This window comes from Rosa rugosa, chromosome 4 (assembly GCF_958449725.1).
Source record: "Rosa rugosa chromosome 4, drRosRugo1.1, whole genome shotgun sequence".
Classification (NCBI taxonomy): domain Eukaryota; kingdom Viridiplantae; phylum Streptophyta; class Magnoliopsida; order Rosales; family Rosaceae; genus Rosa; species Rosa rugosa.
Window position 1 is genome coordinate 21,404,627 of NC_084823.1, and position 18,615 is coordinate 21,423,241.

General features: G+C 39.5%; 1 protein-coding gene across 1 annotated transcript; it reads left to right on the top strand.

Moving 5' to 3' along the window:
- The first annotated feature begins 313 nt into the window (after nt 1-313).
- On the top strand, nt 314-979 carry LOC133744505 (uncharacterized mitochondrial protein AtMg00310-like). The gene has a single exon (XM_062172603.1). It carries the CDS (start codon nt 314-316, stop codon nt 977-979), a length of 666 nt encoding a protein of 221 aa, XP_062028587.1.
- Nucleotides 980-18,615: the final 17,636 nt, after the last annotated feature.

Here is an 18,615-nt window from a genome sequence, read left to right on the forward strand (position 1 = left end):
TTTGGAACAGATACTTAAGCAGCTAGGGTTCAGCCACATTTGGATTGATTGGGTTATGAGATGCGTTAAAACAGTGTCTTACTCTTTTATTGTTAACGGTGATCCTAGAGGACACATTGTTCCTACGAGAGGTCTTCGGCAAGGAGATTCCATATCCCCATACCTATTTCTGTTGTGTGTTGAAGCCTTGTCAAGAATGATTTTACGAGCCGAAGAGTCAAGCACTTTACATGGGGTTCAAATCTGCTCAGGTGCGCCTTCAGTTTCCCACCTCTTCTTTGCTGATGATTAATTCATTTTTTTCAAATCTGAGATGGAAGAATGCTATGTACTGAAGGACATTTTTGAGCTATATGAAAAAGCCTCTGGCCAACTTATCAATTATCAGAAGAGTAGTGTATCTTTTAGCAAGAATGTGCGAAGGGACAAGCAAGAGGCTCTTGCTGCAGTTTTGGAGGTGCTTCGTGTTGATAAGCATGATAAATATTTGGGTTTACCCACTGAGTTAAGTTATTCCAAGATTGAGGCATTTAGCTTCTTTACTGAACGGGTCAGGAAGAGAACTCAAGGTTGGAGGGAAAAAACTTTGAGTGATGCTGGTAAAGAAGTTATGTTGAAGGCGGTGGTCCAATCCATTCCGACCTATGTAATGAGCTGTTTTGAACTCCCTAAACACCTTTGTTCTGAGATGCACCAACTGATGGCGAGATTTTGGTGGGGAGACAAGGTTGATGAGAAAAAAATCCATTGGCTAGCTTGGGAGAGATTGTGCGTTCCCAAATCGGAGGGTGGTCTTGGGTTTCGAAACATGGTTCATTTCAATCAAGCATTGCTAGCTAAGCAAGGTTGGAGGATCCTACAATCGCCGGAGTCTTTGATAGCTAGGTTGTATAAAGCCCGTTATTTCCCGCGGTGTGGCTTTCTTGAGGCTGAAGTTACTAAGGGGGCTTCTTATGCATGGCAAAGCTCTGCTACGTAAGGGGATCAGATTTAGGGTTGGCACTGGTACGACCATTTCTGCATGGCGAGATCCGTGGGTTCCGCTACCAGTTCACTTCAAACCCTTTTCCTCTCCAACGTTGGGGTCTGAAGACATGAAGGTGAGTGATCTGATGTTAGAAAATGAGTTTGAGTAGAATGTCCCACTTCTAGAAGTTTTATTTACACCCATGGAGGTTGGAATAATTGCAAGTATTCCTCTAAGCCTTAGAGGGGCAGATGACGGCTTAGTTTGGCATTATGACAAAAGAGGAGGATATGACGTGAAAAGTGGCTACCATGTGGGTTGGCTCGAAGAGGGTAGAGCTGACCGAGCTTCTAGCTCCAGTGGCTCGTATGGAATCAAGGCTACTTACTGGAAGAGAGTTTGGGGGGCCAACATCCCACCCAAAGTCCGTGTATTTATGTGGAGGCTACTGAGAGGAATCCTACCAACAAGAAGGGCACTCTCACAAAAGGTTAGTCTTCCTAACAGCAATTGTCTTTTTTGTAATCATGCAATTGAAGATGGGTTGCATCTATTCAGAGACTGTGAGGTCACATCATGCTTTTGGATGTTTACTAAATTGGGCCTATTACCTAAGAATGTGGTTGGCTCTTGTGTGGAGAATTGGGTGCTGAATGTAGTTGACAAGTTGGATGGCAATCAACGGTGTTTTTTTTTCATGGCATTGTGGGTTATATGGTCTGAAAGAAACAATGTACTGTGGAATGGGAGCTTCTTTTGTGCCTCCAATGCAGCCCAATGGGCTAATAAATTTCTGGAGGATTATCAGCAGCTCCATATGCATGACCGTGTGAACGTAAGAAGGGAAAAGACAAAATGGAGGAACCCTCCGAGTGGGCGTCTGAAGGTGAACATCGATGGTAGTTATCGGGCAGATTATGGTGATGGAGGAGTGGGAGCTGTGATTCGTGATGAAAATGGCCTGTGCTTAGCAGCTTTAGCTCGCTATTTCCCACATGCTTCCTCGGCTAGACACATGGAAGCAGAAGCATGTAGGGCTGGACTTTTATTGGCAATCCATCAGGACATGACCGACATTGATTTGGAGAGCGATTGTGCTCTCGTGGTTACTACTCTACAACATAATGTGGAAGATAGATCTGAAATTGGGCGTATTATCGAAGATTGTAAGTCATATTTGACATCTTTTCACTCTTTTCAGGTTAGTCACATCTTCCGTGAAGCAAATGGTGCGGCCAATAGGTTAGCGCATCTTGCTAGTTTTAATTATATCTCTGATGTTTGGTTAGAGGAGACTCTTGTTATTATTCGGGATGTTCTCTATGAGGATTCTTGTATTGATGCTCGAGGTCAAGGTTTTATGTCCCCCTCGACGCATTTAGTTCATTCTAATATAATAAGTCAGGCGTGGGGCTGAGCCTCCCAGCTTGGCTGGGTTCCAAACCCCTTCAAAAAAAAAAAAAAAAAAAAAACAGGGCTACGGATTCTCTTTGGCAGTTGGGCTTGTGGACCTAGGTTTCTAGACTTCGGCTTGGTGTTGTTCGACTTGGGCTCTTGACCAGTGTTGGTGGGGCCTACCCCTCTTTTTAGAATCTTTTGCTTTTAGTTTAACAATAAGTGAGGCTATAACTTGAATTCTTCGGTTCTTATCCTTTTCATTGTCTGTTATGTTGGTGCCCTTATGGTCTTAAGCAGTACTTTAATTCTAATTTAGCCCCTATGGGGCGGATCATTATATAATGTTACCTACATTTTATAATATATTGGCGTGCTGTCCTTACCTCAAAAAAAAAAAGATAAAGAAAAGTTTTGTTAATTCTTGAATCCATTTAATCAAACCATGGTTAATTAGTCTTTGGTCAAGTATAAAATCAACGTTCTTTGAATACCTCTGCATCAAAAAATATTTGTTGTTGTCAATAAACTCATGACATCTTTTAAGTTCTCTCTCTTCTAAAGGGCCTGTGGGTTTTAACTGTTCATTTCTTAAGTCGAGTTACAGAAATGCCCATCCTTTTCATGTGCTGCCCGTTTTGCCCACTCTTGCTGATTGGATGCTTTTGCCATCTCTGTATTAGCCATGGTATATAAGGGGACACCGCCTTGATTCTCCCCTGTATTTGTGCAGGCGTTTCCGGTTTTGTTTTGGGTTGCATGTTGGAGGATCATCATGTGGATTGTGTGGCGTTGTTGGTTGAGGTATTGGGTTTGGTTTTTACCTTTGGCCTTTGTGTTGTCCTCGATTTGTCGGGTTTGGGTTTTGGGTTTTGTTGTATATGTAATGGCATGAATTTTTTTTATTAATTTCTTTTAATTTTCATGAAATTAATAAAGGATTGGTTTGTACAATTTCTTGTTCTTGTGCCATGTTCTTATGTTATTGCTGAATGGACATATTTCAAACGAATAATTACTCAGAACATTTTGTTTTTAAGAGCTCAAAGGTTAACTTTTTATTTATTATATTTTTGTGAAAAGTTTCTTGACGAAAGTCGTAGAGGACGTCGATACGAGTTCGTAGACATGAGGCAGTTGGAGAGTTTTAAGGAGACACAAAGTTGTGTGCAACAAGAAAAGGTCCAAAACAAGTCCATATACATTCCTGATTGCACTTGAGTTTTCTTGGCCGAAATATGGAGAGAAAAATCAGATTAATCCTTTATTAATTCGGCAATAATATCTCTTTGGAGAATAATTGTCTCTATTTACTTAATTTTGGAGGCTTCTCATTGGTTGAGTAACGCAGACAAGCTTATGTGGAATTATTTGATTGGTTGGAGCTGTGTGGAGCAACCAGATAATTCCTAGGAAATTAAAAGAAGATTCATGAAGCCTTGGAGACTAAGATTCCGTTCCCTATATATACTACCACCTTTGGACGTCTCACACATCTCTCTTCTCCCATATTTTCTACGTCTAAAGTTCTCTCCAATCTCTAGTTTTCAAGGTTCTACGTCTTCAAGCCAAGAGAAGAAGAAGAAGAAGCCGTGAAGCCCTCCTAGCCGCCATCATCCACCTTGTGCCGTGAGCTTTGAAGCCTTGCTTTCAAGATTCAAGATCAACGTCTCAAGCCTTCCACCATTCATTCCTTTCACGGTGTAATTTTATCTTATTCCTTGTAACCTTTTCGGTTTTCTTGTTTTGATTTCGTGAACCTTGATTTCTAGTTAACATATACATTAAGGGAAAAGTTTAAAGCCCGTTCTTGTGTTTTGAAATAAATCTCGATTCTTATAGTTGTGATTCTAAGTTTCTTTTGTGAGTTTGCTCAATTGATTTTGCTTGATTGAAATCTTTTATGTGCTAATCTTATTTGGTTCGAAACTCTTAGGATTTGCATGTAATTGGAGCTAGATTTAGGTAAACAATTCACCTAATAGTTTTGTGAACCTATTTCATAAATAGTAAAGGCTTTGGACAAAAGTCAAAATCAATTGAGGAGGATTGCAAGTAAAAGAACTTATTCATACTAGGTTGTGCACTCAAGTTGACATCCTTTCTTTGTGCTTATTGCATTGAACATGTTTTGATTAGCTAACTTTTTAGACTATGATTGCATGTTTGATAGGATTAATTTAGGTGCTTTCACTTAGATTAATTAATCAAGGAAAGTAAAATATGGGAAATCGTTTGCTTTTAACGTTTCACATGGTCAATTTCTCTCTCACGACTTAGATAATCAACTATAGGAGTTGTAATTGAATTCAATTATATGAGTTTGGTTTTATCCTTTGTACGTAACGTCCACCCTATCTTTTATATGTATTTTATATTTTTGTTTTATTTCTTTTCAATTTTCGATTTTCTAATCCTAAAACCCCTTTTGATTCTTTATTTATTTTGTATATATTTCGTAAATATTATACTTTATACTCATAATAATTCTTTATTTGTTTTACAATTACAGGTGTACCCTCAATCCCCGGTTTGAACGATCCCTATTTACCATATACTAACAATGACATTTTACAGGGTTAAATTGGGTGCTACTTCTAGCATATCAATTTTTGGCGCCGTTGCCGGGGATTGAAAAATCACTTATTTTTGTTTATAATTGTTGTATATAAATTGTTCGAAACTTAGTTTAATCTAACTAGGATGTCATTTATATTGTTGAACACGAGTTTTAATTGTAAGTTCTAAATTAAATGGAATAGGTGAAGTCGCTTTTGTTAATATTGGCCTAAACCCCTTATTGGTACCTAGTTCAGGTCCCTTAAGGTTGAGGGCGGCCTTTATTAACACTTGTTAAACTGTCTTCACACTTATGACCTTTTTCATCTCAGTAAGTATAGCCTATGTGGAATGGTGTCTAGGAAGGGGACAACGTTCATGACTGGTTTTTGAATCCAGAAGTGCTTCCAAATGAGTCTAAACCACTATGTGGGAGTAGCTCATGCCAAAATGGATTCTGCCTCTCGTGTTCGCCCTCCCCCACCTGGCCATTTCAGTAAGGTTGCCCAAAGGATTTGAAAGGGAATTTGTGTCTAGGCGACTATACTTAGGCCGCATGTCCACTTGATTTACCGCTTGGAATTAGATTCGATATCAATAATATTTATAACAAACGAAAATGTTGTGATACACTAAGGTATATTGGATAAAACATAGTCTTGAAAAGAGTAGCTGTTTCAGTCTCATTCCACATCGAGACTCCCTGTTCCCGTACCTAAGTGTTGAAAATAATTTGAACTTTTGTCTCTAAATAAAAGAAAAAAAAATCGGTTTTGTGTAAATACTTGTTCATACATTATACGTGTAAATTGTTGTTTTGTGGATGATAATAGTTGATGAGAGTTTGCGTTTGATTATGAGTTTTTAACCATAACGGAATAGGTGAAGGACTTTGTCTTTAACGTTAGTCATCCAACCCTTATCTCTCATGTGGCGCGCCTTAGTAGCACTGGGTGTCTAAGGTCTAGTTTGGATCCGAGAAGTACAATCAAGTGGGCCTCGAGCCCCGCCAAAATCGGTCCTCTCTTCACCTAACTTGGTGTGAAAAGAGTTACCAAAATATTGAGAAGGGCGACTAGTGTTAACGATAGAGCCCTTGGGCCGTACTTCTAAACCTTGGTTAAGGGTTTATAATTTAATTTAAACTTTTGTTAACTATTTGTTTCACGCACTATACTTGTAAAATATTGTGACGTTTTATACTTGTGTCTTGTGTGAAAATGTTGTACATTATACTTTTAAATTATACTTGTAATTCATTGATTTATTGTAAATACTAATTTTTATTTAATTCTTGTCTTCAGATCCACCGTGAATGACCGAGTCTTCTAGTCATACTCCATTCTCTGTGATCGCTGCAAGAATCGAAAGACTTAAGAATCCAAATTACTGGGACCCTCCAAAAAGTCATTTGAAATCATTACAACTCGATACACACGAGGAGAAATCTAAAGGATCATCATCTCCACCATCACAAGCATTTTCTGAAGAAGAAGAAGACGAGGAAATGGGACAAAACTCAAATCAATCCATTAGGAAACTTTCTTCATCCGTGGTTCAAGGAGGAGTCCCTACGAGCATTGTGTACCCTGCTGCTGCTGAAGGAAGGTCTGCGGACTTTGAGCTTAAAAGTGGATTATTGCATAGGCTCCGTGTGTTTCATGGCCTTACTATGGAGGACGCTAACAAGCACCTCCAAGAATTCCAGTTCGTATGTACAAGCATGATCCCACAAGGAGCTGATGAGGATATCCTTAAGTTGAAGGCCTTTCCCTTCTCCCTAGCTGACAGAGCTAAAGATTAGCTATATGAGCTTCCTTCTGGGCACATTACATCATGGGACGCCATGATGAAAGGTTTCTTGGAAAAATATTTCACAACATCAAAAGTTATAATGCTCAGAAAGAAGATCAGTGGTATTGAGCAAGCACAAGATGAGTCCTATACTGCCTATTATGAGAGGTTCAAATCTCTACTTGCACAATGTCCTCAACACCAAATGAAGGATGAGAACCTACTCACATGCTTCTATGAAGGACTTTTGCCCTTGGAACGACAAATGCTTGATGCTGCAGCTGGAGGAGCCTTTGTGGACAAATCACCTGCTGCTGGGAAAGAATTGATTGCTAATCGTGCCTTAAATGCCCAACAGTATGAGGGTGTAGGACAAACAACTAGTAAGGTAAATGAGGTAAGCATTAATTCTGCTATTGAGGATAAACTGAATAAACTTACCCTTCTTGTGAACTAGGTTGTGAGCACCAAAGGACAAGGTGCAATGTTAGCTTGTGGTGTGTGCTCTATGCAAGGGCACATGACTGACCAATGCCCCCAACTCATAGACAATGGAGGATGGGAGTCCCTGAATGCCATAAGAGGATACCAAGGGGGTCCCCAACGTCCAAGGTATGACCCATACTCGAATACATATAACCCTAGATGGAGGGACCACCCCAACTTCTAGTGGACCAATAATGACAACATTCATAACCCTCTTGGTGGTAATTTCCAACGTCCTCAAGGGCCCTTTCCAAGGCCCTACCAACCTCCTCAACAGGCCTCAGGTAATTCAAATTCCAATTATGATAAGATGTTTGAGGCACTAACCAGTTCCACGCAGGCCTTGATCCAAGGACAACAGACCCATACAAAGGATATTGCAGACCTTAAGAAGCAAATGGGCCAGGTTGTGGACTTCATGAGCAAGGTCCACGGGACTGGGAAGCTCCCTAGTAACACAATACCAAATCTGAAAGGTAATCTGGAGAATGCATCTGTAGTGACTACTAGGAGTGGAAGAGTTTTTTTGGATCAACCTAAAAGATCCAAGCAAGCCCAAGTGGACATAGAGGCTGAGGAGGAGCAAGAGCCCACCAAGTTGGGACTTGAAAAAGACCCTACAACGTCCAGGGTAGAGGCAAAGACGTCCCCACCTTCTAAGGCAATTCCGGAAAACAAAGGTAAACATTCTGACTTGTCCAATTCGGTTATTGCTAACCCTTCTTCCTCTTGCATGCCCTTCCCATGCAGATTTGCAAAATCAAAGAAGGATGAGAGTGACCAAGCTATCCTGGAAACTTTCAAAAAGGTGCAAGTGAATCTACCCCTCCTTGAGGCCATCAAGCATGTACCCAAGTATGCCAAGTTTATGAAAGAACTTTGCACCACAAGGAGGATAAACCGTGAAAATGAGGTAGTAAAGGTAAGTGAGAATGTCTCTACCCTTATTCAGAGGAAGCTCCGTCCCAAATGCAAGGATCCTGGCAGCTTCACCATTCCCTGCACCATTGGTAACTCTAGATTTAAGAATGCTATACTTGACTTGGGAACATCTGTTAATCTTATGCCCTACTTTGTGTATGAAACCCTAGGTCTAGGAGAACTTAAATCTGACAATGTTATCATTCAGTTAGCTGACAGGTCTAACGCATACCCTAGAGGTCTTTTGGAAGATGTGCTTGTGCAGGTTAACCATCTTATATTTCCAGCTAACTTCTACGTGTTGGAGATGGAGGACTCTCCTGTGAGTTCAACGCCATTGCTTTTGGGCCGCCCTTTCCTAAGGACGGCTAGGACAAAGATAGACGTGTACGCCGGATCTCTCACCATGGAATTTGATGGTGACGTTATTGGCTTCAACATTTTTAAAGCCATGAGGTATCCTCTTGATGTTCATGATTGTTTTTCTATTGATATTTTGGATGACCTTGCGCAGAAAATGTTTGACATCATGAACGAGGACACTTTGGTCACTACACTCGAGCAAGGAGTGGGCTACAGCAAGAATGGCGCCACCATTCAAGAAGACAAGCTTAGGGACACTTGTGAGGACAAGATTATTTCAAATGTGTCCTTCCTTGAGGCATCACCCTTTATAGGTAAGTCTACTCCACCCTTGTCCATTCAGTTATCCGCTAATAAGACTCTTCCTTCAGTAGTCCAGGCCCCAGTACTTGAGCTCAAACCTCTTCCAGACCATTTGAAGTATGTCTACTTAGGAGACAAGGAGACCTTACCAGTGATTGTGTCCTCTGTACTTACGTCTTCACAAAAGGATAGATTGGTGGAGATGCTTAAGGAGCACAAGACCGCCATAGAATGGACATTGGCGGATATCTAGGGAATTAGCCCTACTACCTGCGTCCATAGGATACTTCTAGAGGAGGGGTCCAAACCCACTAGAGAGGCTCAACGCCGTCTCAACCCTCCAATGATGGAAGTTGTGAAGAAGGAGGTTATCAAACTCCTAGATTGTGGGGTGATCTACCCCATCTCAGACTCTAAGTGGGTGTCCCCAGTTCAAGTTGTGCCCAAGAAGTCTGGGGTAACTGTGGTGAAGAATGCTGAGAACGAACTGGTGCCCCAAAGGACAGTCACGGGCCACAGAGTTTGCATTGACTACATGAGGCTCAACGCAACAACAAGGAAAGATCACTTTCCTCTTCCATTCATTGATCAGATGCTTGGATGGCTACTGTGGCTACAATCAGATTGCCATAGCAAATGAGGATCAAGAGAATACGACGTTCACCTGCCCCTTTGGAACATTTGCATACCGTCACATGCCCTTTGGACTCTGCAACGCACCAGGTACCTTTCAGAGGTGTATGGTAAGTATTTTTTCAGATTACATTGAGAAAATCATTGAGGTATTCATGGATGATTTTTCAGTTTTTGGAAAAAGTATTGATGATTGTCTCAATAATCTGGAATTAATTTTGAAATGTTGCATGGAGACTAACCTTATATTAAACTGGGAAAAATTCCATTTTATGGTTAAGCAAGGTATAGTTCTAGGACACATTGTCTGTTTTAGGGGTATAGAGGTAGATAAAGCTAAGGTAGACCTTGTACGTTACTTACCCTCTCCCACTTCTGTGAGAGAGGTTCGATCTTTCCTTGGTCATGCAGGGTTCTACAGGCGTTTCATCAAGGACTTCTCAAAGATATCAAGACCTCTATGCCGCCTTCTCCAAAAGGATGTGATGTTTGACTTTGACAAGGAGTGCCACGAAGCTTTTGACAAGCTTAAGGAGCTTTTAACGTCAGCCCCCATCATGTTACCTCCAGACTGGTCCTTGCCCTTTGAGCTGATGTGTGATGCCTCTAACTACGCAGTTGGAGCTGTTTTAGGGCAACACAAGGACAAGAGACCTTATGCCATCTATTATGCCTCAAGAACTCTTAATGATGCACAATTGAACTACTCAACTACTGAAAAAGAGCTTCTTGCAGTTGTTTTTGCACTTGGAAAAATTTCGTTCTTACTTGGCACTAAAGTTATTATTTATACTAATCATGCAGCTCTCAAATATTTGATGTCCAAGAAGGAGGCGAAACCAAGGCTAATTAGATGGGTCCTACTCTTACAAGAATTCGATGTGGAAATCAAGGATTAGAAGGGTAGTGAGAACGTGGTAGCTGACCACTTGAGCCGTTTGGTGCACGCAGAAGACCCTCTCCCTCTGGTGGAGACATTTCCGGATGAGCAACTCTTCGGACTACAGGTAAGTGAACCATGGTATGCAGACATTGTTAATTATATTGTTTCTAAAAAGATTCCTGATACCATGTCACGTGCTCATAAGGATAGGCTTAAGAAAAATGTGAAACAATATGTTTGGGATGAACCTTATCTGTGGAAATACTGTTCTGATCAATTGATTAGGAGATGCATACCTGAACATGAACAAAATGCTATACTTTATTTTTGCCATTCTAAAGCATGTGGGGGTCACTTTGGGTCAAAGAAAACTGCGTTTAAGGTGTTGGAATCAGGGTTCTATTGGCCAACATTATTTAGGGATGCATATGCCTATTGTTTAACATGTGATAGGTGTCAGAGAACCGGGAATCTAGGTCCTAGAGATCAAATGCATTGTCTAATATCATAACTGTTGAAATATTTGATGTCTGGGGAATAGATTTCATGGGTCCTTTTCTTTCATCTTTTGGATTCCTCTATATCTTACTTGCTGTGGATTACGTCTCTAAATGGGTGGAAGCAAAGGCCACCCGCACTAATGACTCAAAGGTTGTTGCAGATTTTATCAAGTCTAACATCTTTAGCAGGTTTGGAATGCCTAGAGCCATTATTAGTGATGGTGGATCCCACTTCTGCAATCGGACGATTGAGGCTTTGCTGAGGAAATATGACATCACACATAAGGTTTCAACACCTTATCACCCCCACACAAGTGGGCAAGCTGAAGTCTCTAATAGTGAGATCAAGAGGATACTAGAGAAGACCGTGAACCCCAACAGAAAGGATTGGTCCCAACGCTTGGAGGATGCTCTGTGGGCCTATAGGACTGCGTACAAGTCTCCCATTGGAATGTCACCTTATTGGATAGTGTATGGTAAGCCTTGCCATTTGCCCGTGGAGTTGGAACACAAAGCTTGGTGGGTCGTGAAGCAGTTTAACATGGACCTTGATGAAGCTGGGCTTCATAGGAAGTTTCAATTGCAAGAGCTTGAGGAAATAAGGAATGATGCATTCGAAAGTGCAAGGATATACAAGGAGAAAACAAAGGCCTTCCATGATAAAATGATTCGTGGCAAGACTTTTGTTGTGGGCCAGAAAGTTCTTTTATTCCATTCTCATCTCAAACTCTTCCCAGGTAAGTTTCAATCTCGTTGGATTGGGCCTTTCACTATTACTAATGTGTTTTCTCATGGAGCTGTGAAGATCAAAAGTGAACAGACTGGAAATGAGTTCAAGATAAATGGCCACCGCCTAAAGCCCTATTATGAAGCGTTTGTGGAGCATGAAGTGGAGGTTGTACCCCTCCAAAGCACCCCACAACCAGAGGATTGAAATGAAGTACCGTATGGCTGAAAGACGTTAAATACAAGCGCTGCTTGGGAGACAACCCAATTCAGAATACACTGTGAAGGAGTCTACAACCAGATTTGCTTTCTCTCTCTTGTCTTTTATTTTTCCGATTTTGCTCCTTTGTTGTAGCATTTATTCGTAAATTCCATCCCTATATGCTTTATTATTTCATTGCATGCTTACGATTGATTACATTGAGGACAATGCAATATTTAAGTGTGGGGGAAGGGAGTTATACTTTTGTTTATTTTGCGTCATATATATTGGAAAAATACAAAAAAAAAAAAATTGAAAAATGTCAAAAATAAAAGAAAATTTCGTTGCTTTTGTTCATTGAGTCAAAATGATTTTTGGGTGAAAATACTTTCTTTAAACTAGGCTCATCTTATTAAGATGTGATGTCTAAGGTCTAGTTTGGATCCGAGAAGTGCTATTAAGTGGGCCTCGTGCCCTGACAAAATCGGTCCCCTCCTCACCTGGTCATGTCCCAAAGGAGTTACCGAAAGGAGAAAGGAAATAACCCTAGTCCAAAACATTTTTGGTCTTTTTTTTTTCTTTTCTTCTTCTTTCATTCCTCATTACTATGGAGTCATTGAGTATGTATAAATTTGGTTGAACATAAGATTTTATGGTACATAGCTTAGTCAATAGTAATCGAATTCGTGCTTTCATCTGTGCCACAAAAGAGTACGTGTACAGTTTGTTTAACCTTTTTGACATCAAAAATTGATTAAAGTTTATTTATATGTTCATCCACATATGAAAAAGGATTGAGTTGACAATTTCTGTTTGTGAATATGGTCACAACGAGTTAGTTTGTTCTGGCATCTATGGCTCCCTAATGCAATTATTAAATGATATTAATATTTCTTTTATCTTTGATTAATTAGATCGTGTGGTTTATCTAATGTTTTGATACATCTGTGCGGGCTGCTAAGATTGTTGCTAACTTAATTGTGATGGGTTCTGATATTCTAGCAAGGTCGTAGTTCAGGCATATTGTCAGGCACTTGCAATATTGTTAGGCACTTGCAAGTAAGTTTTTTCTAAACATCGTATCTCAATGCATGACTTGCAGCGCTGGTATAGTTTTTTTCATTAAATATAGACGATTGAGGTTTGAACTTGTACATTGTTCTTTTTTACTGCTATAGTTAGTTTTGAGGGTTTTGGCTCATGTAAGTATGTATGTAAAACTTAGAGTTTTATTCAAAGTACGTTGTATCTAAAAGAGTGATAAATGTTAATTAGTATTAAGTATATTTGTACAAGCAATCTGATCTAGCAGGCCATTGAGAGTGCCAAATAGAAGACTTCCTTGACTTTCTAGTTTATCAATGCATATGTGCTGTGCTTCAATAAATGTTGTAGCTATGTGTGTTATATTATGCTGAATTTTACATAGCAATACATGGGCCTAGAATTAAACCTAAATTGATTTTTAAATAGATCACACTTTGAAGGTGTTTGTTTAAGTACAGTTATAATAAATTAATTGATGTGCTCCCCAAAATCTCACTTGTTTTATAACATGTTACTTCTGTTTTGCTTCCCTTGATAGCTAGGGAAGCTTGGTTTTAGGAAAGGCTTCAGTGGATCACTATAGCTAGACAAATTGTGGTGAACAACCGATTAGATTGACGTGTGTACTACAATAATCTGTGGTGAGTATTGCTTGATAATGTTTGGCCTTCATACATATTAGTCAACAACTAGCTAGTTATCCTTTTTCTTCATATTTTTGCATGCACATGACTTTGTATGATTCGGATAATGATGAGTACAATAATAATTGCATTTCAATTGTTGAAAACAATATTGTTTTTGTGAAATGAAAGTCTTTAAACTTATAGCATGTTATGTATTGAGCAGTATAGGATGTATTGTGTTTGGGATATATAAATGTGTGTAGGGTGTTGTACAAATCTTGATTATTTTAACTTTTTTGTATAAGATGGATAAATCATGGATGCATGCTGATAGAAGGTCACGCAAGTTTGAGCTAGGACTAGCACAGTTTCTAAAGTTTGCCTCTGCTAATACCAACAACAAAACAAAAATACGTTGTCCTTGCTTAAAATGCTGCAACACTGATGGATTTTTCATTGGAGTTGTTAAGGATCATATATTTTGGAATGGTATTGATAGTAGTTATAAGCATTGGAGGTGGCATGGAGAACCTAGTACACCTGCCATTTTAGGCAATAGAGGAGGGGAATCTGAAACTGTAGATTGGGAACCTAATATTAGGATGGGGGAGAATGATGTAAGAGGAGAGAGTGAGGATGAGGAGATTTCAGAAGACTCAAATGAGTTTCTCAAGTATGTGGAGGATGCCGATAAGCCTTTGTACCCTGGTTGTACTAAGACAACCAAGTTGAATGGTCTGATTCAGACATTCAATCTAAAAGCAAAGCATGGAATAACTGATTCCTGCTATTCTGACATGCTGATCATGATTGGGGGTTTGCTTCCTGAAGGAAATGAGGTTCCTGCGTCTTTATATGAGGCAAAAAAAACACTTAGTGCATTAGGTATGGAGTACCATAAGATTCATGTTTGTCCAAATGATTGCGTCTTATATAGACAGCAGTATGCAGATGCTATTATCTGCCCCACTGGTGGTGCTTAAAGGTGGAAATTAGGCAAGGATAAAACTGAAAAAGTGGGGATACCTGCCAAGGTTTTATGGTACTTTCCACCAATCCCGAGGTTTAAACGGTTTTACCAATCGGCCAATACAGCTAAGAATCTGACTTGGCATGATTATGGCAGAAAGAAAGATGGAATGATGCGGCATCCAGCTGATTCCCCGACTTGGGATTTAGTTGACAAAAAATGGCCTGAATTTGGAAGTGAGCCAAGGAACTTCCAACTAGCCCTTTCATCTGATGGGTTTAATCCGCACAATTCTCTAAGTAGCAGGTACTCTTGCTGGCCTGTTATACTTGTCACATATAATCGTCTGCCATGGCTATGTATGAAGAGGAAGTATATGATGTTGACGTCGTTGATCTCCGGACCAAAACAGCCTAGTAATGATATTGACGTATATCTGTAGCCTAAAATAGATGACCTAAAAGTCTTATGGGATGGGGTTGAGGGAGTATACGATGCCCTTAGAGGGGACTACTTTAGACTAAAAGTTGTACTCCTCTAGACTATTAATGATTTTCCCGCTTATGGGAACTTGTCAGGTAGCATTGTGAAAGGATATAATACTTGTCTGATATGCATTGATAACAGTGGACCATATAGGTTGAAGAAAGGTAATAAAATGTCATTCATGAGGTATCATCGTTACCTACCTAGACATCATCCCTATCGAAAACAGTGTGCTGCTTTCGATAATACAGTAGAGGATGAGCTTGCTCTAGTACCATTAACCGGAGAGGAGGTGTTTGCTAGAGTAGAGGGTCTGAACTGTGCATTTGGTAACAAATGTCCAAAGAGTGTTGAAGACCAAAGCAGGCCTTGTTGGAAGAATAAGTCAGTTTTCTTTGAACTAGAGTACTGGAGATATATTCTTGTACGACATAATCTCGATGTGATGCACATTGAGAAGAACTGTTGTGATGCCATTATTGGTACATTGCTGAATATTCCCGGGAAGACAAAGGATGGGGTTGCTGCTCGTTTAGACATGGTTGAAATGGGCATTAGGACTGGTTTGAATCCCAAAATTGGTGTCAAAAGAGACAAGTTACCTTTGGCTAGTTGGAATTTGCTGCTAAATGAAAAGAAAATAGTTTGCAATTCTTTTTTTCATATGACGGTGCCTGTGCGGTTTTCGTCAAATGTTAGGAGTCTTGTCTCTATGGATGATTTAAGACTTGTTTTAGGACTTGTTGGTCTTAAGTCGCATGATTGTCACACTGTCATGCAAATTCTGCTCCTTGTTGCTTTACGATATGTTCTTGAGAAGCCTGTTAGGTACGCAATCATTCGCTTCTGCCTATTCTTCAAGGCTATATGTGCTAAAGTGATTGATGTTTCTAAGCTAGAAAAAATGCAAGCAGACCTAGTTATTACAGTTTGCTTGCTTGAGAAGTACTTCTCACCCTCCTTTTTCGACATCATGATTCATTTGATTGTGCATCTTGTGAGAGAAGTAGAGCTTTGTGGTCCAGTATTTTTTCGATGGATGTACCCCTTCAAGAGATACATGAAAGTGTTCAAAGGATGGGTAAGATGTCGTAGGCATCCTGAGGGGAGCATAGTAGAGTGTTACATTGTCGAAGAGGCTGTTGAGTTTTGTGCTGAACGTATGCTTGATGATGCTGGTAGTGCTAGAATCTCATAAAGTAGCAAAGTAGAAGTTCAGAATGCATCCAAACCATTATCAGGTGCTTCCATGATTTCTGTTTATGGAAAAGAGATGCATCAAGCACATCTTTGTGTATTGCAGAATACGGAGGATGCGTTGCCATATTTGCTGTAAGTCATTACTTATTTCATTTTGTTTTTTTATTTATTATAATATCAACATTTCTCTTCATTATTTTCTGTTATCTTGCTAAGTTTTTTGTTTTTCTCCTCCATCCAGTGAACATTTGGAGTTATTAAAATTGCTTCATCCTAAGTTCTCTAAAAATGAAACTTGGCTGAAGAATAAACAGAATCAAACCTTTCCGGACTGGTTAAAAGAGAGGGTAAGTTCTTCATTATTGATACATTTGTAGCAACAAGATATTATCTTTTGATGGCTATGTAATGTATGTACTGTTTGCAGGTATCAAATGAACTCAGGTTTGTTGACAATAATGTTTCACAAACAATGAGGTGGATATCAGCTGGACCAAAGAATGAAGTGCCAACATTTAGTGGATACCAAGTTAATGGTGTTGATTTCAACACCAAGGAGCGTGACAATCTTCGATCTTTTCAAAACAGTGGGGTATTTTTGCTTGCTAATGCAATCCAGATTTCTAGTGCAAGGGATAAAAACCCTAGAACAGATGATATGCACTTTTACGGTGTGATTAAGCATATATGGGAGTTGGACTACTACAAGTTTAGGGTACCTTTATTCAAATGTGATTGGGTAGAGAATGTTAGGGGAATCAAAGTAGACAAACTTGGGTTTACTTTGGTAAATTTGAATAGGATAGGGCATTTAAATGATGCTTTTGTCTTAACTACCCATGTTAAGAAAATATTTTACATGCAAGACCCCCTTGATGTGCAATGGTCAGTGGTAGTAAGGTGCCCAGATAAAGACTACCAAGGGGCTAATGAAGATGAGGAGCTACAAGATATTGAAGTGGAACAGTAGCCATTTAATGCCACATTGCCATGTGTTGAGACTTTTGATGACATAGTTGGTAATGATCACATCAATTATATGCGACCTGGAGATGAAGCCATATGGGTTGAAAATGAAAATAGTCGTCGCGGCTTATAGGATTAGATAGTAGGGTTGTTTCCTTGCACTTTTGTTTGTTTTAGGTTTGTGTGATTATTGATGAAATATATGAACCTTTGAATATGTAGTTGTTTTGTTAGTACTGGGTTTAATTTAGCTGCTAATGTGTTGTGTACTTGTGTGTACTGCAATGTGATATTTGTTTTCAGCCATTATTCATCAATTATTGCTAATTGTTTACTTGTTTCTTTCAGGTCATGGCTCCCCGGTCTAACAACACAGCCAAAGCTAAAGCAATAGCACTAAGGATGAAGGCATTGCAAATGAACAGAGGTAAAAAAAATCGTGTCGAAACCAGCTTTTGATGAAGAGACTAATGCACCACCTAAATCCGCCTTCACTAAGAAAGATCCAGCCCCTAATAAAGCTGCAACCCCCAAGAAAGCTCAAGAGACATCAAGAAAAACAATGTCGAGACTTGGTCAGTCCAAAAAATCCTCATCCCCAAAGAGAAGTGTATCCAAGCAAGCTGCTAAGTCCAAGAAGGCAGCATATGCACGTAATGCTGGAAAGAGCAAGGTCCCCGATGAAGAGGACAACTTAACCAGTGGATTGAAGTTACTTAAGCGTGGGATGGTAACGATGAATCGCATTTCAAGGAGACTTATTCGTGGAAAGAGGCTGAAAATTTAGTCTAATGCTCAAGGGGAACCAATTGGAAATGCAGCTAAGGAGATGTAGACCTATATTGGGGTATTGGCACGTACAAAGATCCCTATATCTATAAGGGGTTGGAGAGAAGTGAAATTAGATGAGAAAGACACAATCTGGGAAAGTATTAAGGTAATTAATCTGACCATATGCTTAATTGTTGGATCATGTTGTTAATATTGCTGTGTTACTTGTATTCTTATTATTTTCATTACCAATGGGAAAATATTAAAGAAGGGGTCCTATTTATGGTTTTGAACATATGTAGGATGCATTTGTGGTGCCTAAGGAGTGGAAGAAATTGGTTATTACCTCAGGCGCCAATAAATGGAGAGAATTCAAGAGCAAGTTGACAAACTGGTACATTATGCCATATTTGGATAACCCTGAACTATTGGAGTTCCCTCCAGATGATTATCGATCCATTGACCAGCAAGATTGGGATAAGTTTGTTGCTGATAGGACTACCGCAAAATTTCAAGTTTGCCAACTACCATATCTTAGTCCAATTTACAAATAATGCTTTTGTTCTATGTCTATATTAGTTCGTACAATACAATGCACTAATATTGTGGACACTAAAGCATATTGTTTGAAGGAATTTCGCGAGGCACAAATAAAAAAGACGAAGGAGAATAAGTACCCTCATCGAATGGCGCAAAAAGGATATGCTAATCATCAGGAAGAACTGGTTAGTATTCCCTTTTCATTTAATTTGCCGTATAATTATTCTTCCTCGGATTGGGTACAAAGTAATGATGATTGTACCCTCTATGTTCATAT

What these genes read in the sequence shown, in the direction of transcription:
- LOC133744505 (XM_062172603.1), top strand. Translation starts at nt 314, where the DNA reads ATGGAAGAATGCTATGTACTGAAGGACATTTTTGAGCTATATGAAAAA.